This window comes from Nanorana parkeri, unplaced genomic scaffold (genome assembly GCF_000935625.1).
Source record: "Nanorana parkeri isolate BGI_ZX_2015 unplaced genomic scaffold, ASM93562v1 scaffold523, whole genome shotgun sequence".
Classification (NCBI taxonomy): domain Eukaryota; kingdom Metazoa; phylum Chordata; class Amphibia; order Anura; family Dicroglossidae; genus Nanorana; species Nanorana parkeri.
In genome coordinates this window covers 200,709-225,349 of record NW_017306791.1, presented here as the reverse complement: position 1 = coordinate 225,349, position 24,641 = coordinate 200,709, and the positions used below count along the sequence as shown (strand labels likewise).

General features: G+C 41.9%; 1 protein-coding gene across 1 annotated transcript in view; it reads left to right on the top strand.

Annotated features, from left to right (window-relative positions):
• Window positions 1-24,641, top strand: part of JAKMIP1 (janus kinase and microtubule interacting protein 1) — a 135,623-nt gene that overhangs the window by 21,487 nt on the left and 89,495 nt on the right. The window contains exons 2-4 of the mRNA XM_018561429.1: window positions 12,350-12,632; window positions 14,277-14,771; window positions 22,829-23,038. Coding sequence (XP_018416931.1) covers window positions 12,504-12,632; window positions 14,277-14,771; window positions 22,829-23,038 — 834 coding nt within the window. The 5' untranslated portion in view covers window positions 12,350-12,503. The remainder of the gene's footprint in view (window positions 1-12,349; window positions 12,633-14,276; window positions 14,772-22,828; window positions 23,039-24,641) is intronic.

Here is a 24,641-nt window from a genome sequence, read left to right as displayed (position 1 = left end):
ATCTATTGTGGCATCTATTGTTACATCATTGAAGGAAGAGAAGAGAGTTGAATTCTCCTCCATTCCTGGGTCTACGTTTCTTTGATGAGCCTGTTTTGATGGGTTGTTAACTTCAAGCGGGTTTTGCTTTCACATAAAAGTTCATGGTAGGGCAGCATTTATTGGCAGCAGGTCAGAAAGGGGTCAACTGGAGGCCAAATGTACCAGTCAAATTCAGAATGATCCCAGAAGCGTCCCACACTGAAGTCAAGCTGATGCTTTTCCAGAAACCCAAAGCCCGATGATATTGGCCCAATTTAGATTGTGCACAATGACTCTCAAAAAAATTTGAGCCTTTTTTTTTTCCTGCATCTGACTGCTAGTTGTTATCACGTGCTCATCTCAGTCAGGCCCAAATATTCATTTTAGAAGTCACCTTAAATACTGTCGACAGATGAGAGTTGTCCATACAGCAACATGTTGCCAGCCCGCTGATCATTGCTCCTGTAACCCACATTGGATTTGTGTTTAATATTTATGAAAATGTGTTACTGCAGCATCTTTGTTAGACAATACGGATTTATAGTGTGCTTCCAAAGTGCAAGTTTTGCAGTGTGTACTGTTTGTGGTTATTTGCCCAGAAAAAGAAAATAGTTTGAGCTGGACTCCCCAGGATCTGGAGGTCTGTGCCAAAGCCGTTTTGTCCTTCTTAAACACTGGTTCTGCCTGCTCCAAAGGCCTGCTTGGCAGAAAGTCTACAGGACTTTCATAAAGTCTTGGAGGTTTTTAAAAAAAAATCTTTTGGCATGAATGCAAAATTTTAGTATTCACAAAGATAGTTGACATGCAGATTCATGTATTATATGAGCTCTTCAGACGTTCTCTTTGGCTGCTCTACCTCATTTAGGTCAGCATCACACTGCTCTGCTGGCATCGTACTGTCTGTTTTGGCAAGTGTCACTGGAGGCTTAAAGTGGGACAATGAAAATTAATTTCTCTTCCATGATGTGTCTTCCCAGGATAATATCTGTCAGCTCTTACTGCACACCTTGCAAGACCTTCATGACGTTTTTTTTTTTCACAACAATATGAATGTTTGGTTTTGGATGGAATGTATTTATTTGTGTGTGTGTGTGTGTGTAAAGTAGAACTCTTCTTAGAAATTATTGGTTGACTGGTGTAACTATGGTAACATTTTTAAAAATGACACATTTGTTACAGTCTATCACTAGAAATAAACTACCGGAGCAAATGAGCCCCCGGCAGCTTTTTGCCATAATGTTTAGGTATGCACAGCATATTTGCAAACTATAGCACACTTACCCAGCAAATCGATCCCCTCCAGCGCTGCAATGTCTGCCTCCATTGTTGGCACTTCCATCTTTAACCCAATCTTTTTCTGGTATGGCAACGAAAAAGCAATGCTTGGTTTTTACACCTGTCATTGTGTAATTTGGCTGTTTTGGGCATTTTAATTTTTTTAACATGAACGGGAAATGCAGCAGTTCTTTGGAAGTGACCAGCTGAGTTGTCACTAAACTTCCCCTCAAGTCCAGATGGACAAAATAAAATCAGGAGCCAGCCTCTCCAAGCCAGGAGGATTTTTGTTTAGGAACCAACTCCATTGACAACAACTAGAAACAAAATCTCAAAAGTCCGCCACCAAGTTACATTTTTAAGAAGCATTGGCAACCTAGCTCCTGGTGTTCGTCCAGCCCTGACTTAGTCAGATATTCCCTTTTGAAAACAAGTATTGCATGCACTGTCAGGTACAGAATGAACAAATAATCTATAAAGGACCAATATTCACTGGGGTTCTACCTTCTTAGCCGGCTTTCCCTCACTCCTTGGCTTAGCAGAGAATGGTTAGGTGCCAGGTCTGCTTATTATTCCTAGTCTGGCTGTGATCTCTTCTTTGCTAGTGTGCAAATTGATTGGTGTGTGTGGTCAAAGATTTGAGAATCAGCAACCTGCAAACAGTCTTGCTTTGCTGCCCAGCTTGTCTTTTGCATTCTTAATTATGCCTGTGGTGGGAGTGGATGAATTATTCATCATAAATGCATTCATTCCAGGAAAAGATTTTTGTGTTTGTGCTGAAAGCTTCTCAAACTAGGGCAGCCACTGAGCCGTACAAGCATTTAGATGTGGAGATGCTGCACAGACTTCTCAAACCGGGGAATAAATTAGATATATCATTTTAAAGACGACTGTCTGGTTGCCGTAGTTATGATGGGGTAGAGAAGAAAGGATGGCAGACCATGTTCTTTTGTATCTTGGCACCATGAAGTGAAAATCCTATATGTTTAATGGACTAATGACCTCTTATTTAGACATGTTTTCATGGGTTACATGTGCTTGCATGTGACTTTTGAAGCAAATGTATCCTCAAAAGTTGTCAAGGTCCCAGTTTATATTAGAGATTGGAAGAATGCTGGAAGGGGGGAACAAGAGAGCTAAGCTACTAACTCATTGCTGGGAAGTTGAGTTGCAGAGATAACCAGTTGCACAGCTTCAGAGCATCTGCTGTGCGGATGAACGTCTCCACAGTGCCTGCTGCTACAAAGGTCTGTGACAATGTGAAAGCTCATTTACTGCTTGTTATGGATATGTTATTACTTGGATTCCCATATCCTGGTCACATGCTTATTTAATAATTTCTTTGAGACCTAATTAAAAATTATTTAAAAAAATGGTTATCATGTAGCTGGTTATTTGTTTTCTGATTGAACATGGTGGCTGACCTTGTTTATCCTAACGTTGCTTAAATTCCAACTGTCTGGACCCTTGCTGTGTTTTCTACAGTGCATTGAATTCCAACTCTAGTCCATTAGGTATCCCACCATACCCATTACCATTAAACCCCATGAAGATGGGTGCTGAAATGACTGCAAATGGCATCACTCAGATCAATGAAGAAACAGGATGTCACTAACACTCTGGTGTGCTGGTGACATCCTGTTTCTTTACAAATCCCAACTCTAGTTCTCCTGACAACCTGTGTCTCGCCCTCTGATACCATCTATGCTTATCTAAATAAATTTCCTTGATAGTGCACAAAACCACAAATGTGCATAGTGACTGATATTCTGCCTGGGTCTGTCTTGCTACCAGTGAGACCATACCAAGGGCCACACTAATGGAGTTCCCAAAACACATTTCCATCCCCACCACTAGTGCTTCTGGTAGGGAATGGGTACTTTTCAGATCCTGCATCTTGGTGAGAGCCTCTTCCTATGTCTTTTGTAAGAGATTGTTCCTTTCTTTATTGGTTGCTCTTGGCATCAACCGTCATCCTAGATGGAAAGCTCAGATCTTTACAGTCACTTTTTTAGAACATTTGGGGAAAGTGAAGGGATAGAGATGGAAGCCTAAGATTATCCTACTGTTAAAAAAAAAAGTTGTAGAAGTGTTTGGAGAGGCGCAGCTTCTCTGCACCAAAGGATTTCCGCAGTATCTTTGGTTTGTAATTAAATAAATCTGAGCCTGAAGCTCAGACTTTTAATCACCGGTGTGGTGCTTAAATCTTATATATTTGGAAAGATATTTGTCAGGCCGAATATATATTTAGGATTAGTTTGGGAAGGAGGTGTTTGGCAAATATTTCAAAAGCTTTTAAAACATTATAGGGATTAAGGCTGCAACCAACTAATTGATCGATAATACTCGATAATGAGAATAGTTGTCAACTATTCTCATTATTGATTAGTTGGTGGACAGGAGGGCACAGCAAGCAGTGGGCGAGTGCAATAGCCAGCCTGCTATTGGCTTTTGCAATTTGAAATGGCAAATAGCAGACTGGCTATTGCACCCGCCCACTACCTGCAGTATTTACATTCAGCTGCTGTCTGTGGAATCTTGCCACTAGCAGATGTCATTCCCTTGCTGAAGCTATTTTAACAATACAATTATTTAAAAAAAATATATATATATACTTGGTAAAAAGTCATTTTTGGTTTCGGCCTGACAAATTCTGCTGCGGGACGTGTGTTGCAGTGCAATCTATTTCAATGGCACCCTAAATGCTGTGCATTCCAGTGCAGTGCGATTGCAAAAAAATTAGCATGTAGTTTTTGTTCTGAGGTAAACTAGTAAGTAACTTTATGTTTGTAACGCTGCATTTGTGTATTCTATTTTAAATTAAGGATGGTATTTTTGGAGGTGTGTGTTTGCTGGTGGTCATGTTTCTGGGGGAGGGTGTGTTGTGGGGGGGCGGATTGGTGCTAGCTTACAACACTCTGGCCGGTGTTCTTGTGGTGCACCACCCAACTCTGGCAGGCATCCCGCCCAGCTCACTGGCAACACTGGTTGCCAGGAGTTAAGCGGGACATCGGCCAGAGGGTTCCGCTCAGCTCATTGCAACCAGTGGCGTTGCAGGGAGCATCCTTTCTCAACCTGGGTGCCCCTTAAAATCTATTACATTTTAGACTGGGGTGCCTCGAGATTTTGCATACTTTTAAAGGGTGCCATGTCTAAAAAATGGTTGAGAAACACTGGTCAAGAACTGGGCAGGATGCTGGGTCTGCCAACCCCCCTCATTTGACCCAAAGAGATGCCACCTGAGGCAACAGCTTTAGGCTGCCTTATTATAGGGACAGCCCTGGTGCTGTACTTTACCAAGTGTTTTTATTTTTTTTAACATGTACACTATTTAATTTTTGTTTGACAAACCTAGCCTACAGCATATGTTGTTTTGTGGAGTCAGAAAGAGATACTGTCATCTGTGCAGTCGGAAAAGGAGGAAGTGTTGTGGTTGGCTCTGTAGGAAGTGTTTTGAGTCACAAAGTGTAGTAGAGTATATTACATGGACTACAGAGGTTACAATTACAAAGTGAAAGCAGAAGCCAATACATGTAGGCTTTTTTTTTTGAAGTGTTGTGGTTGGCTCTGTAGGAAGTGTTTTGAGTCACAAAGTGTAGTAGAGTATATTACATGGACTACAGAGGTTACAATTACAAAGTGAAAGCAGAAGCCAATAAAGGTAGGCTTTTAACGTTATGTTTGTAGTCATTTACCATCTTTCATGCTATATTACATTTTTTTTAAATTTGTTTAGGTTTTTGCTTGATTTGTACTTGATTCATCTAATGTGAATCTTTACATATAACTATGCTATACAAGTCTTTATTATTAAGGTATGATTTAGCATGTATCCTTTCAAGCAATCTATGGTAATTATGGTAAATCAAGTTATTTTCATTTTACTCTACTAAACTGTAAGCATATTTGGGTGCAGTTTGGCATATTTGGGTGCAGGTCCACATTTCAAAGAAAAGGTCATTGCACTTCTCAGTTTTTCTATGCATTTTATTATTACTGGGGAATTCTATTAGGGTCAGCTCTTTTCGCCTGTCCAACCAAATAGTAGAGTGCTAAGGTGAACCTACCTGCTTCATGACTCCTGTGCGCTCTAGCTGCAGATTTGCCATACTGAATGAACAAGTTGCTGCATCTTCTTTAGTATAGCTGATAAAGGGCTGAGGAGTTTTGGCGTGCCAAAATAAAGCCTTTCTAAAAGTGAAATTGCTAAGATGTGTCACCTGATCCCTAAGGAAATGAGGACAGTGTGACATCTGTAAATATATAGATGGTCTTTTTTTTTTTTTTATAAATACTTTTTTTAATAGAAAAAATAGGGAAGGGTTAGATCTTGTGTTGGGAGTCGTGTTGTCTGTGTCTCCTTAAGGATGATTTCTTGTCCTGGTGACTCGAAGAGCAGTGAGGGGGGCCTGCCAACAACTACACAGAAATAAAACTACACCCCGTGTACATAACTCTTCCTGCTATATCTTGATGAACCCCCCAAAAAGGGGTTTTATTAAAAGTTCTTCCTCCTTCACAGCCCCTGTAAATTAACTGGTGTAAGCTCTTTGTTGGATGGTGTCTGAGCTTACACAGGGCAGTGATCTTTTACTGCCTCTGTCATGTGACATTGCTTAGGTCTAATGACTGGCCTGTAGGGCCTGGCACTGCAACATAGGAGGAGGTCACATGCATCCCTATGTAATTTGAGGCAACTGTGATGGAGAAAACAGTGGTGGGGAGCCCTGAAAAGGTCACTACAAATCAGGAGTGGGCTTTAAAATGACCATAAATATTTTGTTGGACAGCCTTTAGCTTTGATTACGGCACACATTCCCCATGGCAGCATTTTGATAAGCGTATGCAATGTCGCAACATTTATTGCCATCCAGAGTTGCATTCATTTTTTTACCAGTACCTTGAAGTGATGATGGAAGTGTTGGATCACTGCCTAAAGTCTTCTCCAACACATCCTAAAGATTCACAGTGGGGTTAAGGACTGGACTCTGTGGTGGCCAACCCCTGTGTTAAAGTCCTGGTATTTTCATCTTGGAATATGCCCATGCTATCGGGGAACAAAAATCCATTGATGGATAAACTTGGTCATTTGGTACATTCAGGTGGACAGCTGGCCTCATGTCTTGGGGACATGTTGTTGAACCTGGATTTGACCAACTGAAGCAATCCAAGCAACACCTGCCCGAAATCCAGGTAGTGGCTTTATTTTTTGCCCTTACCTGGATTATTGGGAAGGCTGCACTTTCTGTAAGGACTTTGTAAATCTCAGATATTTGGAATTGTGGAAAAGTGCTGGATCCATGTGGTTATTCCATTGGTGTTTCTTATTTAACATTGGTTATAAGCTTAGTTCACCTTTTTGGACCATGTTTCATGTTATATGCATATTCAGGGTGAATTACATGAAACATGGTCACTTTGGGACACCCTCATCCTGCTCCCATCCCTCCTCCCTCCCCCCACTTACCTGAATCACGGGGTTCTTCTCCCTGCAGGCTGCTGCTGTGTGTTGAATTTGGCATGGCTGTTCGTGGCTTCACCCACACTTCCTCGTCATCCATTCAGCCACAATGACAGAGTGCCTTGTAGTTCTCAACAGAAGAGTGATATCACCATACTTGGTGATAGCAGAGCCAGCTGTCAATCAGGAAGCGGGGTGGATCCAGACAATATTAATGGGATCTGTCCCAGCTGCTGCCTGGCTCTGCACTGTCAGCATATAGGGGGCAATAGCCTGCTATATGCTGCGTTTTGGGTCACAGGAGGACATTAGTATATGTCCTCCTGTGACCCTAAAGAGAACTATGGCAAAAAAAAAGCTTGAACCATAGTTCTCTTTTTTAAATGTCCCCCTGATCCTAATGGAATAAGGTTGTATCTGGACTATTTTAATTGGTGTGGCTCTTCAATTCCTACATCTACTGTGTGTAAATCTCAGGACTACAATACAAATCCTATTTATTAAATTGTGTAACCGTGTACAAAGTACACAAATCAGATCACCATTGCTCTTTGCCCTGTCTTAATGGATACACCCAGTAGACTGTTCCTGTTTAATTTCTGTCTACAGATTCCCATTAAATTGCTTTCATGCCCTTTTTAAAATCTGGGAAATGACATTTAAAATTCAGCATGAAGCCTTCTGTTAATTTACCCTTTTCTTGAACACACAGCTAGCTGTTTTGAGGGTTTATTTACTATATGGTAAGTGGCTCGGTGATTAGCCCTGTTACTTTATTAAATTTTGCTCCTATGTAGTTTGTATGTTTTTTTCCGTGTCTTGGATGAAAGGACTCCCCTTGGGATCATGGATTCATGTAGAATGATAGACACAGCACACACCTTGTAGGAGGTTAGTGAAAGCCATATACTTTATTTGGTTTGTGTTGGTATGAGATACTGCGCCTAATAAGGATCAATTGTCTGTTATGAGCCTGCCTTTTTGTATTCAGGGAATGGTCTTCACTGTGATTAATGGCAGAGATAAATGGCTCGGCACATTGTAATGCAGTTGCTGAGCTGTGTGCAGTTCTCTGGGTTTTTTAGTCGGTGATGTATACTTTATTTAACGCTTTGTCTAGGCGGCTGCAGAACTAATAGTGCTAGATTGATATGTTTCATTTATTTTAGTTTCAGTTATTTGAATTGGAGCTTTAAGATAAAAATCAGCCTTTATGTACACATTGATGGTGTCGGGGTGCACAGTACTGATTCAGAGAGTTGCTGTGGTCTTCCAATATGTCCAAAAAAGAAGTCGCCACCTAGATATACCGTAGCTAAGCAAATAGGTATTTCATTGGATAAATACGAGCAACGCTATGTTCCCCAAAAAATGAGGTCAGCTGAAAATATTGAATGACAAGGTTTTTCCATCAATGGATTTTTTCATCCCTGATGGCACATTGGGCATATTCCAAGATGACAATGCAAGAGTGAAAGAGGCTCATCGGGCTCAGATTGTGAAAGAGTGGTTCAGGGAGCATGAGACATCATTTTCACACATGGGTTGGCCACCACTTCTGTTGGTCTGGTCTAGTTTTAGCACTGTTATGTTCCCCCAAAAAAATTAGATCAGCTATATACCTGAATATACTGAATGGTCAGGTTTTTCCATCAATGGATTTTTTATTCCCTGATGGCACATTGGGCATATTCCAAGATCACAATACCATAATTTTCACAAATGGATTGGCCACCACAGTGTCCGGACTTTAACCCCATTGAGAATCTTTGGGATGTGCTGAAGAAGACGTTACATAGTGTTCCAACTCTTCCATCGTCACTACAAGATCTTGGTGAAAAATGAATGCAACTCTGGATGGAAATAAATGTTGTGGCATTGACTAAGCTTATTGAAATGATGTCAGAGCAAATGTGTGCCGTCACCAAAGCTAAAGGCGGTCCAATGAAATGTTAGGGTGTGTGACTTTTTTTTTTTTATTGGCCAGACAGTGTATATACATTTTTTTTAAATAGATGATTCAAGGATCATTTACAGCTTTTTTTTTTTTTTTTACATTTTTTACATTTATAAACGTGTACTTGCTTTAAAAACACAAACTTCATGTGAGCAAGAGTACTTTCTTTCCAGGTAAGAGAATGCATATCTTCATGCTCTAGTCCACCTTACTTTAGACTTGAAGCATGCAAAAGCTTGTTACTTCCACTACTGTTTAACTGTATTCTAAATCATATTGCTGTGTAAAGGATTTAGGTAATTCCTGTGTCATGCTCGATGGGTTGAGTAAACCAATTACTGCCCCATCTACGTCATTGATCCTTGAACAGCAGAATGTAAATAACTGACACTTATTGCTGTCCACATCTGTCTTTGCTCTGTAAGAAATGTAAACAATTGCAACAAATTTCAATGTACTGCATGATGGGGAAATTTGTGTAGTGCTGGTATACTTTCCTTGGAAAAAACAAAATCCTTACTTTTCCAAAGGTGAATTTGTAATGTTTAAAGCTCTTTTACATCGTAATGCATAACATATAGAGCAGTGATCTCAAAATAGCGGCCCGCGAGCCGGTACTATGTGGCCCACAGCCAGCTCACAAGTCTGGTACGCGGTCACGGACCGCGTATAAGACTTGCGGGAGCAGCTACACGGTCTGCATTTCTGTCGGATGCAGACCGCATAGCTGCTTCTGTGCCAGCACTCTGATCCTTTCGGCCGGGGTCTTCGCTGAACGCAGGCCGAAAGGATTGATAAGTAAGGTCTGCAGCAGACTTTACTAATCGCCACTACTAGATCACCAGGGATCGATGATTGTGGCTCACAGCCTCCTCCCTGCAACAAGGTAAGAAGGAGAGGGGGCTGTGTATTTAATTTACATGTGTGGGGGCGCTGTGACACAATTTTATATGTGGGGGACGACGACTGTGAATTATATTATGTTATATGTTGTGTGTGTGTGTGTCTGGGAATTATGGAATTATATTATTTTTTATGTGTGTGGGGGGACTGGGATTGGATTGTGTGTGTGTGTATATATAATATAATATAATATAGTGTGTGTGTGGTGGGGGGATTATTATAATAAATATAAAAAAATAAAAAGTTTATAAAAAATAAAATATATAGAAAAAATGTGAAAAAATAAAAAACATTTTCGGTTTCGGCCTGACATTTTTTTTAATTTCGGTTTTAAAATTTCCATTTCGGTGCACCTCTAATTATTTTATATGTGCAGTGGTAGTTTTTTTTTATGTGAAGGTGGGGTGAGGGAGAGTTTAAGTGTATTAGGCTCCATTCACACCTGTATCTTTAGGTGCAATTAGGGAATCCCTAATCTGGCGTTTAAAAGCGGCAGCTGCCACCTATTCAAGTTAGTGATCCGGTGACAGAAGTTGCATGTAATCTCCTGCACACCGCATGTAATGATATGTGATATTATTACATTTGGTTAGGAATGTATCACATACATGCGGTGTGCAGAAGTTTTACATGCAACTGCTCTCACCTGATCATTATCATTTCTGACTCAGGAATCCCTAATCGCATCTAAACCTGCCGATATGAATTGGGGCTTATTGTGTGTGTATTTGGGGTCCGTAGTACCATATTGCATATAATTAAATGTTATTTTAAAGCAGGCCCCATGGGAGAAAAACATTTGTCAAGGGGCCCTCGAGGGAATTGAGTTTGAGACCCCTGACATAGAGGAAACCATACTGTGCATACTATGGAGCCTGTTCGTTTCATTAAAGTGACACTAAACTCAATAATTAAATCTTAAACATGCATTCAAGTACCTTAACTATTAACAATTATGTGTGTTATTTGTGTATCACTCGGCTGTAGATCCTCAAATCATCTCTGAATTGGTGCTGACACTGTCCTTCCTCCTGGAGGGGGGCTACTTTTGTTCCTCATGGTCCCTGTGTTATTTAAAGTAGCCACTGATCTAAGCTCGCTCCCGTGATGGACTACAATCTCAATACAAATTAGTAAACTAGTGAGCTTGGAGCGGTGGCTACTTTACAACACACTCAGGGACCATGGGGACCAAAAGTAGCCCCCCTCCAGAAGGAAGGACAGTGTCGGCACCAATTCAGAGATGATTTGAGGATCTACAGCCGAGTGATACACAAATAAGATACGTTTTTGCTAATAGTTCTGGTACTTAATGTTTAACTTCTGAGTTTAGTGTCACTTTAAGCTTTAGTACGTTTTTACAAAATTACTACTGGCAGCATTTTGGGCTGCATTACCATTTGTAAGCTCATAAGAATGGTGAATGTGTAAGTGTATCTGCACAATGGCGATTTATTTTCTTTCGAATGTTTTAAAGTAGCTAAAAAAAACAATACATACAATAATTTTTTTTTTTAGTCTGGTCCAGATGGCTACACTATTGTACATATTAGGGGACTCTAGAATATCTTCATGTTGTTATCATTATTAATTTAGACATATGAGGGTTGTATATGGGAGCTCAAGATATAATTTGACTAATCCAGTTCCAAGTCTCTATGATTCTTTTTGAATTACATCAGTGTTGTAAATGGAGATTTGACCTAAATGAGTTAGTTCCTGGATACTGTTTTATCCATATGTGCATATGGTGGATGTGGTGGATTTTTTTTTTTTTTTTTGCGTTTATTGGTTTTGGTTGTTTCTTATTTATTTGTGTTATAGTTGATGTTCTATATTTTTCTTTTATAGTGTATGTTTAAAGAAACACTTAATAAAAGTTATCTGATTAAAAAAAAAAAAAACAATAAATATAATAATGTGCATCAGCGTACCTGCTCACACACCTTACTGGTAAATCTTACAATGGGGATATAGACACCGGTAAAGTGTACTGCTGTTTAGGGCTGGGCACACACCTTACAACCATCGCCCTTGGACAGGCAGATCCTACTTGCGATGATTGCAAGCCCGCCCCACTGAGGGGCGGGCTTCCGATTACCGCAATGCCGAACGGGCTTGCGCACACCGGCCCGTCCGGCTTTTATCTTACGAACATGCTACACACCCGCCGAAAATCGTACGATTCTCGGCGGGTTTTCGAACATGTTCGTAAGATAAAAGTCGTGCGACCGTACAGTAGTAGAGGTCGCACGGCTTCCACACACCTTACGATAATCGTACGATCGCGGGCTTCCACACACCTTACGTAATCGTACGATTATCGCAAGGTGTGTGGGCACCTTTAAGTTGCCCATACACTTTACAACCCTCGCAAGACTTTTGTCTTGCGGGGGTTGTAAAGTACTTAAAGAAACGTACGATCTGTCCATCTTGGACAGGCAGATCGCACTTGCGATCATCGCAAGCCCGCCCCTCTGAGGGGCGGGCTTCCGATGACTGCAATGCTGAACGGGCAGTGTGCGTGTCCGCACACCGGCCTGTTCGGCTGTTATCTCTCGATCATGTTAAAAACCAGGCGAAAATCGCACGCCTTCCATACACTGCACGATTCTCGTACGATCGCGGGATTTCCCGAGATTCTCGTACGAAAATCGTGCAGTGTATGGGCACCTTAAGAGATGAAGAAAATTTATTTTGTGTTTGACTTAAAATTTTAATTTATTCTCCAGGTGACCAGAGAAAAGGAGGATGGCTAAGGACTGTGCACGCAGGAATCGTGAATTGAAAAATAGTTGATACTTTTTCTATTTCAAATGCCAAAGACAACCCAGTGGGAATTACAGATAATTGGTTATATGTGGTGCACAAACAATTGAGAGAAACATGTCAAAGAAAACTCGAGCCAAAGGAGACAAGTGCGACGGGGAGATGGAGGCATTTCAGGTGGCTAACGAGGAACTCCGGACAAAACTTACCCAAATACAAATAGAACATCAGCAAGAGAAAAATAAGGTACTGTATATCCATGGAAAAAATGTGTTGGGTGACACATTATTTTGTATCAAGGTGAAATACGCAATAACTGTGTTGCTTTATAACAGCTGTCGAAGTTTAAAAAAAGAATTGTGGCCAAAAAAAAAAAAAGGCAGAGAGCAAAAATCTAATCAGTAGTATTGCCTGTAGTCTTCCTGCAGCTGAACCTTCCCCATTACAACCTTACCATGTCTTGTCCTGCCTGTATCTCTGTGTGGAGGCAGCCAACTTGGTAGTGGCAGAGCTTTGCTTTCTCTTAGCAAGAACAGTGAGCAGCACAACAGTGACATCACCAAATCTCATTCCAAATGTATTTGAGTCTAGCAGTTAGAGGCAGCAGCGTCTGAGGTCTCATACTGCAGTAATACAGCTATGAGTCTAGGCACCTTGACATACTAGTAAGTGCACTGCAACACAAAAGGTTCATTTTCGGGGAACTGCTTAGGCACAATTTGGGCCCATTCAGACCACAATGTTATGGGTTGTAAAGTACACATTGTTGTGCATTGCATTCTGGTGCACTGCACAGCCCATTTAAAATAAATGGGCTGAAATGCACAGCAGCATGTAGCATTAGCAACTGGGGATTCCAGGTGTAGAGAATGACCCCTTCTTTTTTGCAGGGTCTGAGCACAGCGCAGTCATGTGTGTCTTTGTGTAAGCTAGGCCTTTGATTTATCACTGTGATTCTTTGTTTCTTTGTTCTTGAAACTCGGATAATTGATTGGCTGCACCCAGCATGCCCATAAGTGTTGCTTTCACTACCTCTAGGCAGTGGCGTCACAAGCGGGGTGTGGGGGGTGCAGCCCGCACCCAGGGGACACCTTTGCAGGGGTGGCACCAAAATGACTGACAGTCATTTTGTTGTCACCCCCTCTAAAAAGTCGGGCACTCGTTCATTGACCGGGAGCCCGACAGTGTCAGGAGAGAGGAGGGGACCCGGCGGCATACCTCATCCCGCCAGGTGAACGTACCCTCCTCTCTCTGCCGGCATCCATCACCAAAATGGCCGCCGGCAGGAGTCAATCTTATGGCTGAGCATGCGCGATGACGACACGGCGGGGGTGTCACCTGGTAAAGATTACATGAACAAATCATAAAGACTTTCATTGACTATCCTCCAGCGGCCTAGGCAGACTCTCCGTTTTCAGCCAAGTGATCAGGCAGCAGACCGGATCAGCCTCCTTGTAAGGCACTGTCACTTAGCTAATAGGTCTATTCTGAGAAGGAGAAAATACAAGTCAATAACAGTACATACACCTGTCTTTGGTTATCTCTAACCTCTGTAGGTGATTGGGCATGGCTTGGGCCCCATGGACGCTATTGCACTGCAGTAACACTGTATGCATCTTGGTAAAGAGTGGTGCCATCTGAATGGCACCCCCACTCACCTTCTCAAAACATGTGTTGCTGAAATTGATGCATGCACCTTTTCTGATGGGATAGCCTTAATGCAGCACACAGCTGCATTAAGGCTATCACCCATGCACTCTGTACTACACCCACCATACTTTTTCTTTTGTCCTCTGCCCATCGCCTGAAGTCCCACAGGCCAGAGTATGTTCTAGTTTGCATGTTCTGTTACAGTGTTGCATCTTAACGTGACTGTGTTTTTATATGCAGGTGAGTAAACTTCGAGAAAGGATCCACGATGTCAAGCAGGAAAGGGAGCAAGAGCAGCATAGACATACTGTGCATGTAACTGAACTAAAGGCAAAGCTGCACGAGGAGAAAATGAAGGAGCTCCAGTCAGTCCGGGAGACTCTCATACGCCAGCATGAACTGGATATAGCCCGCGTGGTAAAGATTAAAGACACTGAGATCCAGCGACTACAGTCCACACTCAATGTATTAAGGGACGGGGCAGTAGACAAAGTAAAAACAGCTCTTTTGAATGAGGCACGAGAAGAGGCCAGGAGGGCTTTTGATAATGAGCGTATAAAGCTTCAGCAAGAAATCCTGGAATTAAAGGGGGGTAAAAAACACTTGGAGGAGGCGCTGAATAATGTCATGCAAGCCGATAAAATGAAGGCGGCGGATTTGCGGATAGCATACCAAACCCACCAGGATGAAATCACCAGGATAAAGCGGGAGAGTGAGCGCGACATCCGCAGACTGGTAAGGACTTTACATTCATAAGTTCATAAAGTAGTTCTTGTGTCAAGAAGATTTACCGTACAAATATGTTCGGCCTTAGGCCTTATTTGGTGGTCATCGGACCAGCTTATCGCCCACTTTCTTTCACTTTTTAGGACTTGTCATCATCGTGTACAGTGCAAGTGCCTTTCTCCAGCGTTCTTGCACGTGCTGTGGTTCCCATATTTAATAACTGAATAATGAAGCCAGCTGGTGTCTTCCTCTAGAGCCATTTTACATGATAACTGGAAAATTACAGAGTTTGTGCACATTCCGGCCTTGACATCTGTTGTTTTCTGTGTATGAGGAGCCCGAAAACAGTCATTATAATAAAGAAAATGCTAATTCAGAGCTAACAGTCCTCCAGTGCTAGTGTTGGACGACATACAGCTATTTAGATGGTCCTTGAAACATCCTGTAGTTTGATTCTACTACATTACAGTACACGATTTCACACCTCCGTCTGACTATGGCTCAGTGCATTATATAGGGCTCTTAGGAACATGGGTTTCTGTATATTAGATCCTGTGTCTCCTATTGTTGCAGACTCTTCTTGATTACTATGGACGGTAAGTTTTGGGGCTTTTTTTCCTTTCAAAAAAAGGTTTTCCCTGGAAATGATTCTTACTGTATTAATTATCCGTTATCTTTAAAATGAAACTTGCATTTAGAGGCAAGGTCCGCTCATTACATCTGTCCCTTTAACGGGTGTTTGCATTGATCGGGTCTTTTCTGCCCGTGCGTGCCCGCTAGCGCACTTATCCATAACAAACTTTTCAAAGCTCATTTATCCATATCAAACCCCACATAGCAAACGTATCTATATCAAACCTCTCATAGCACACTTATCTATATCAAACCCCTCATAGGACACTTAGCCATAACAAACCCCACATAGTGCACTTATCCATATCAAACCCCTCATTATGATTATTATTATTATTATTATTATAATACAGGATTTATATAACCCCAATAGTTTGCGCAGCTCTTTACAATATAAGGAAGACATTACAATCGCAATACAAATCAAGACAAGATGGTAAGGAGGGCCCTGCCCATGAGGGTTTGCATGGGATATGTATCCATATCAAATGTCCAAGGACCTGTAGCACACCTTACCGGACTTCCCATGTGGAAAAATGGGTGCTCGTAATGACTACGGATGGCGCCGTATCACATAAAATGTTGTATGGATGTCACCAGCACTCCAAGTATGACAGAATACGTCAAGATTTTTAATGAATCTTCATTTTATTTTTGAAGTCACTTAAAGTGGAAACAAGCGCTTTCGGGGCCGCGCACGGTCCCCTTCATCAGGCTTAAATGTTCACTTTAAGCCTGATGAAGGGGACCCTGCGCGGCCCCCGAAAGCGCTTGTTTCCACTTTAAGTGACTTCAAAAATAAAATGAAGATTCACTAAAAATCTTGACGTATTCTGTCATACTTGGAGTGCTGGTGACATCCATACAACAATGTATCCATATCAAACCCCACATAGTGCACTTATCCATATCAAACCCCACAAAGGGCACTTATCAATATAAGACCCTCATCAGCAGTAAATGGTATTTGGTCACATTTCCCTGAAGTTGGTAATGCATTCATACATAATAATAATTATATCCGACTCAGACCTCCAACGTAGTGGGAGTTCTGGACACCCATTTATGAACTACCAACCTACGAGCCGTAAATAATGCTCTTTTTAAGAGCAAATATAGAATGCACATCTATAGAGGAGGTATCAAAAGAACCTAAATGCAGATATGAGGAGAGAACAATTGGGGTTCCAAAAATGAGATTAAGGAATGATATAGGTATTGTTGGTCTTTAAAGGAAATCTGCACAGATAACTCTACTGTATGAATTGCCTAGTGTGTTTTAAAGTTTGCAATCTAAATCATTGAGTTGGCCAATAAAGAGTATCTCTTTAAAGCCAAACGTTCTGTATTTATTATACTTGGAAATCAGAACTTGGAATTTAAAGGTGGCCTGCTAGGAGATCTAAGATCATGAGTTGGTGTGATCTGCTGTGTGCTGTTTAAAGTGTGTCTAAACCCAAAAACATAAATGTAATATATTGCAGCTTACCAACACTTAAAACCTAACTCCAGGGAAATTAAAAGTTTTCCCAGGAAAAATATGTTTTACTTACCTGTACCCTGGTTACCTAGAAGTTGGCACTCTATTCTTCTCCTCTTCCACTCCTATGGACTGTCCCTTGGAATGTACTTGATGATGTCAGTGGTCTTTAGACCGCTGGAGCAAATAGGAGAAGAGACTGCAGAGGACTGTCTAGAAGTTAACAGGAGTGGGAATCGGGTAAGTAAAACAGATTTTTCCTGTCCCGTAGTCGTAAATGATCAGATAAACCTTGTAGTGCCTGGGGAAGACCCACTGCAAGGGAAAACTTTGAATCTTCCCGGAGTTTATTACTTTTAGGCTTTTTTTTCTTATTTTCAGTTGGTGATCCGGCCAGTAACACTTCCTGCAGTCTTAGGGAGGCTCCGCAACAGAGCCACCCTTGGACAGCAGCATTGTCAGCCTGTGGAGAGGGTAATGTTAGATGTGTTTGAATAACATATTAAAGCTGAACTCCAGCTAACACCTTTTAAGCCGTTACAGAAACAGTTTTAGCTGTTTGATTTTGGAATAAAGAAATAAAAGCTGTCTGTTGTAAGCACCCATGTCAGTGTTAAATGGTTTGTCTCAACCCTCTATGTGCCACCTTTACTAGGCAGCTTGGTCTGTGAAAGGAAGTTTTTAAAAATAACAAAAAACAAAACAAATGCAGACACCGCATGTGAGGATTGATAAGCTGCAATAGATTAAATTTTTGGTTTTGGGGTTACATGCGCTTTAAGAGCAATTAGAGGCAACAACTGAAACTAATGATTTGTTTGTGCTCGAGTCAGAAAGGTCAATTGACCTTAATCCGAGCACCGTGTAATCCACTGCAGCAAGCTTTCAGAGTACTTCATAGTGTCACTCGGAGTTTATGAAATCCTGTACTGTGAACTCTCACTCTTTTTGCAATTCCAATTACATTCACATTTCGAGGGTAATTCTAATCCTGATTGGTGGAGTTTTTTCAATATGTGAGAGACCGGAGGTATTTCTCTCTTGCATCACAAGCAGTGGTTCTTTAGATCCAAGGATTACAAAGAAAGAGGACTGGTGTACTGCAGCAATACCAAGATAAAAACCTATACTGCTAAGCAGGTGGGCTGTGCTCCCTCTATGCATCTTTATTTTAGAATCTTGATTGTGGAATGTCCTTATTAAAACAGAGTTCTCTGGTACTGAGTAGACAACGCTGCCAGGAACAAAAACATTATTGCTGTACTAATCACACTCATGTCAAATGTTGGCTGGAGGACTCCATATACCAGAAGGATGCACAGGATTCTTACCTGCGTATTCGCAATCCTTGGAATAATGTACACCGAGTTGACCATGTGCCGCTCTGTGTACACGTTTGGCATATGTCGGGATGAATAAACTCCTGCGGATGTGTGGGATTTAAAGGAGAAGTATCAGGAGAGTAAAATGTACTCTTCCCAATACTTTGAGCTGGTGTGTGAGACTGCAGCTTTTGCATAGATCAAGAACTGAGCAATCATAAACCACGGATCGCTCAGCTCACGGTCTTTTCCCTGCAGAGAGTAGTGACTGTCAGTCATCACTCTCTGCAAGGATTTCCCCCTAGACAGGGGAGGGGGCAGGCACAGTATGTTCTGGCTCTAGAGAGAGTAAGCTGTCAATCAGGCAGCAGGGTAGATCCCAACAATATTGTCGAGATTTTTCCCAGCTGCAACGCTGTCAGCAAATAGCAGGCAGGAGCCCGCTGTATGCTAAGTTGGGGGTCACCAAAATACATTAGTAAATGTACTCCTGTCACCCAAAATAGAGCTAAAGCCCAAAAAAAGGTTTGGCTTTAGTTCTTTTTTAAGTCCCCTCGTCATGGCCCATCAAGATGGCCGAGGATCCTGAACCTGGAAGAAGATCAGATTAAAATGGCGGTGTTAGCGAAGGGAGCAGGCAATTATCACATCACTGGCGTGAAGGCGAGTATAGCCTACATTAGGCTAAGTTCATGTGTTTAAAAAAAAGATGACTGACTCCTGACCCCCCCCCACCTACAATGTGACACGTTGCCAAGACTGCACTTCACGGTACGGCAATTTTAGCTCAGCATTTCGAGTTTGAAGGGTAACACTAGCGAGAAATGCCCCTGCCACAGTTTGGGCCAGGAGGGGGGTCAGTCACCGTTTTGCATGGGCTTTGGCATACTCAGGGAACTTGGGCAAATTCATGTGAACTGGTTACGCACCAAGCCTACGCACATCACTGTTCAGAATGGTTCATAAGCCTGGCTGGTTCCCCTGTAAAGGCGGCATCAGCGATTGTGTTATGACTATGTCCTGTGGTAATGTCGCTTTTATGGATTCATGTCTATGTCCTTCTGTAATGTGAGGGAATTGCAATATAAATTTGCACAGGGGCCTGGCTGTGTTTTTAATATTATTTGGTTCGGTTATAGGATGGTCCGTTCACATATGTCCTGTTCTGCTGTTAGATTTGATACACAACATAGTCCATCTTTGACCATTTAGTAAACCTTCTTGTCCCGTCTCACTAGATGTGGAAAGGAGACATAAAGGACATATTGATACTCTGAATTGCCTCTTGCAGGGTGACAGCTGCTCTTTGTTTCCCGGAGGTTCTCAGCAGTCAGTTCATTCAAGCACTTGGCAGATCATGCCGAATCGTCGTCTGAATCGTTCTGGCTCAGGCGTGTGCGCTCATAAATCACATGGCAGTGATATTACATGGTGGGCCGTCCCCGAGTTCCTGCCGTTGGTTTTGGCGTCACATCATATCAAGGATAAAGCATCAGAACAGTTTTACAGATCGCGATTTACAGAGCCGCTCCTTCTGCACAAAAGCCGGTTGCCTTGACAACTGGCTGTTACTTTGGATACTGTTCGGTGACTCATGCAAAGTTTGCTGTAAAGGAGCTTGTGTAACAAATGTTGTTCTTGTAGTTCCATTAACATATTTCCTCTTCCTAACCTTTTAAATGGTGGATCATGCCAAAGCACGACGCATCTGCCTGCATTTAAAGTGATACTGGAGCCAAAAGGGTTTTAACTATTTCAAATGCCGATTGAACCACTTACAATGGACGCTGCTCCTTGATGTTTAAAAGTGATTGCTTCCTGCAGAATCAGCTGGGTCCTTGATCACTGGTCCTAACATCATCTTTTAGGGTGGCTCCATTCCCTTGCAGGGTCCTGTGGAGCCAGCCTTGTGTGTGCTAGTAAGCTGTGTGTGTATCTCCACAAAGACGCAGCAAAGCAGGACATTCCCCTGCTTCATGCTCTCCCCTCGTCCATCCTTCTTGCCTTCTCCAAGCTAGTAGATGAACAGCTGCCAGAGGCTGTGCTCTCCCTTGTGATCTTGTACTGGACAGGAAGTTCAGGGAAGGCAATCTGGGAGAGTAGGAGCCCATCTGATGACTAAGTGCTTGGGCATAAATCTAAAAGAAATACTTTGCTGGGTAATGTATATTTGTTCGATCTGGATTCATTACTGAAAAAAGATTTGAACGTTTAATACTACTTTAAAAGGTGAACGCCAGTTAAAGTGTATCTATGGTCAAAAACTAAAAAGAAATCTGTATTTCTGTATTGAATTTACGCAAGTTCTATCCCATTCCTAATAACCATATCGATGCAGAAGTCTGTAAACGTATCGAAGGTGATCATAGGATGTACTTCCTCAGTGTGCTGACACAATTTCACTTAGCCTCATGCATATGCATTTCTTTGTGTCATTGCTCTCACCTGTCCTTTTGAACTACAACTCAATGTCTGAACAATTTAACATCATTATTGCTTGCTGGAAACAATGCATGATGGGATGTAGTCTTGAGATATCAAGATTGCATTACATCAAGCATCAGCAAAAGAGACGCAGAGCACACTGGGAATCCAGGAAGTTGATGAAAGTGATGGGCGGACAGAAGGCAGCACTCACTACATAAAAGGGATTATTTCAAGTAAGCTTTGATTGCATTATCAAAAACAACTCTGATATATATTGCGATCACAATGCTGTATACAAGAGAGTATATGCAGGACTTTACAACTCCTTTTAAAACTGTACCCCTTAAGATCCCTTACAGGAAGTACAGCCCCTCTTTATGGCAAAATTTTGTATCTAGACATTTCTGTAGTGCATCATTCAATCCTGCTACCTTTTTATGTAGTCTGGTAATCTGAGAGCTTGTGATGCAGGAAAGGGATTCCTAAAAGTACCCACACCCCGCTCCGCTCTTGGCGGTCTCAAACATAGAGAAATTCTTATATTAACCACCTTCGGGAATGGCCGCTGTATTAAAACAGACGGTCCACTGGTGCATAGTTCCGGGAGAAATGTTAGATCTATTCTATCTGTGCTCTGACTTGTATATTAACCCCTTCACCTCCTCCGCCCTCTGTACCGTGTTTCCCCGAAAATAAGACACTGTCTTATATTTTTTTTGGCTCAAAAAAACACACTAGGTCTTATTTTCGGGGTAGGTCTTTTATTTTTATGTACAACAATCCACACCTATTCATGTACAACAGTCTACATGTATTCATGTACACACATATGGTGATCAGGACAATCGGGGGTGCCTAACCTTTGCTAGAGCAAGTTGGTAACCAATCGCTGGCCAGAATGGGCGACGCACACTTTCACTATCGATTCCTCACAGGCGGAGAGCATTTGGTATCACTCCGCCTGTGACAGGAGGCGGGGCTATAGAGGAGGCATCGGCTTATGCGGCTCTGCTCCCTCCTCTGTCGCCTCGCTTCTTTTAGCGCTGGCTTCGTTGGCACCGCTGACTCTCTCCTTCCTCTCCCGCGGCTCTTCAAGTTCCCCCTTATGCCACCACCGGCCCTGTGAATGGTCACAACTAGGTCTTATTTTCGGGGTAGGTCTTATATTTTAGCAATTCCCAAAAATAATACTAGGTCTTATTTTCAGGGTAGGTCTTATTTTCGGGGAAACAGGGTATATGCCCTGTACATTTATTGTATCTTGTGCACTGTTACCAAGCTCCATGTTTTAACTCCCTCAATACCGGCATGTTTCTTCATTTCTAAAAAAAAGTTCAGCAATAAATCAGATCACCTTGGAGTGTCTACTTTCCAAAAAGGAAAGGTCATTTTGGACCTCTTGACTGTCCTGATATTTTTATTTGCTATGATTTATAAATGAAACAGGCTTTTTGTTAAAAATTTTTGGCCTTTTTTTATTTTGTATAGTAAAAAATGTGGTTAATAAATACCACTAAAATAAAGCTCTATTTGCCCCACAAAAAATGATATAAAATGAATTTTGTTAGTGTTGTGTGACAGAGGAATTCTCGGGCATACTTGCACAGTGCTGAAAACTAAAAAATTGTCTGGCAATGAAGGGGGTGTAACATACCAAGACTGAAGTGGTAAAAAAAATAGGACTTTTCTTACAGCCAACAATTTGGTACAAACACACTGAATTTTTGGTTGTGATTGGTGAGAGGTCCACAGCATTGGGTTCATGAAGTACGCTCTGTGGTATATACATGGCCTCATTGACTTGAGTACTTTCGGATTTTGGTGTGAATGCACCCTTAAAGCGGACCTTTACACCCTTTCACTTAAAACCACATCAACTTGCAACTCTGCACACTAATATGATATAATCTTCTTAAATTCATTAGTTAAAGAAAAGTTGCCTTTACTTATAATTACTGTTTTTTCACTTCTTAGTTGAGTGAGGCACTGGTAATGTAGCCCTGGCCTCACAGATGCAGCCTGGGAAGGATACATCACCAGTGTCTTCCTGGGTAATCTCCTCTTTAAATGGAGATAAGGGTAAAGTTCCTATTTAATGCAAACTATAGGGCAGCATTAATATGTGTGTGTGTGTCCTTGTTATCATATTGATTTGTCTGCCTCTTAAGTTCTGTGTTACAGGCTGTCTGATCTTTCTCCCTTAGATGGATGAAATAAAAGGAAAGGAGCGTGTAATACTGGCACTGGAGAAGGAGCTTGGTGTGCAGGCTGGTCACACACAGAAGCTGCTGCTGCAGAAGGAAGCTTTGGATGAACAGCTGGTCCAGGCCAAGGAAGCCGAGCGTTATCACAGCAGTCCAAAGAAGGAGCTTCCCACCGGAGTTGCTGACCTATCCGAATTGATGGGTCATGCGGTAAAACCTAAAGAGGCAAGTGCACTGACTGAACAGCTCTTTGAAGGGCAGAGAGTGTTCTTATGATGTGGTTACTTTGCGTCGGATTTGTTTTAACACTCCATTTACACTTTAATCAGAACTCAGCAGACAAAGTTAAAGTGACACTAAACTCAGGCGTTAAATCTTAAAAATGCATTCAAGTTCCTTAACTATTAACTATAAATGTATCTTTATTTGTGTATCACTCGGATGTAGATCCTCAAATCATCTCTGAATTGCTGCTGACACTGTCCTTCCTTCTGGAGGGTGGCTACTTTTGTTCCCCATGTTTGCTGTGTGTTTTGTAAGGCTGGGTTCACACCTGAGCGTATTTTTTCAGCAAGTTTTTTTCCTTATTTTATCTATTTTAAAAATATATATATTTTTTTCACTTTCAAACTTCCTGCCGGCTCCGCCCACCTGTGACGCGGCCGCTCGCAAGGGACGGAACCCGGAAGTCGGCAGCCGCCAGAGGACACAGCGGGGATCGCGGACAAGGTAAGACCTGTACGTTGTATTCCCGAGTGTGGCTCGGGGTTACCGCTTTGTTCACCTCGATCCACACTCAGGAATACCAATGGAAACGCGCGGAAAAACGCCCCAAAAAAGCTCCTGTACTTCTTTTGGGCGTAGGGCATTTTTCAGCGCGTTCCTACGCGCTGTAAAACGCCCAGGTGGGAACCATGCCCATAGGCAATTATTGGTTTTCACATGTTGAGCATTTTACAGCACGTAGGAACGCGCTGTAAAACGCCCAGGTGTGAACCAGGCCTAAAGTAGTCACCACTCCAAGCCCACTCCCACAATGGGAGTGAGCTTGGAGCAGTGGGTACTTTACAACACACACAGGAACCATGGGGAACTAAAGTAGACATTTTTGTTAATAGTTAAGGTTCAAGATGGTTTCTGCACTGGGTAACAATGACGGGTATTGAATTGGGTTCCAATGTGGTTCTCTGCATTATGGGCCTTAGACTCTTTATTGTCAGTTCACAGAAGCATTATGCATGTGGTATTATTACTGTGCGTTATTTTCTAATTTTTACTATCATGTTTTTCTTCCAATTCATTAAAGCCTTTATCTGAATTTGCTGCATGTATACTGTGGTAATCTACATTTAAAACTCAATTCAAGACCATTGCCAAAAACATAGCTGTCATTTGCTGTGCCCTGTTACATAGTTACATAGTATTTGGGGTTGAATAAAGACATACGTTCATCAAGTCCAACCCATATAGGTCCACGCATCATCTCATTCTTAGGGATACTGGTATCCCTGGATATTACGGTCCCTCAAGAAATTGTCCAAACGTTTCTTGAACAAATCTACACTCTTGGCTGAAATCACTGCCGATGGCAGTGAGTTCCAGACCTTAACCGCTCTTACTGTAAAGAACCCTCTTCGCCCATTGTGCTGAAATTTTTTCTCCACCAACTTTAGGTGGTGGCCTCTAGTCTTTGTAATGGAGTTAATCTCAAACAGTTTGTTGCCAATGTTGCTGTCACCATTGAACATCTTGTACATGAAAATCATATCCCTCCTTAATCTCCTTAATTCCAGCGTAAACATGTTTAAGGTCA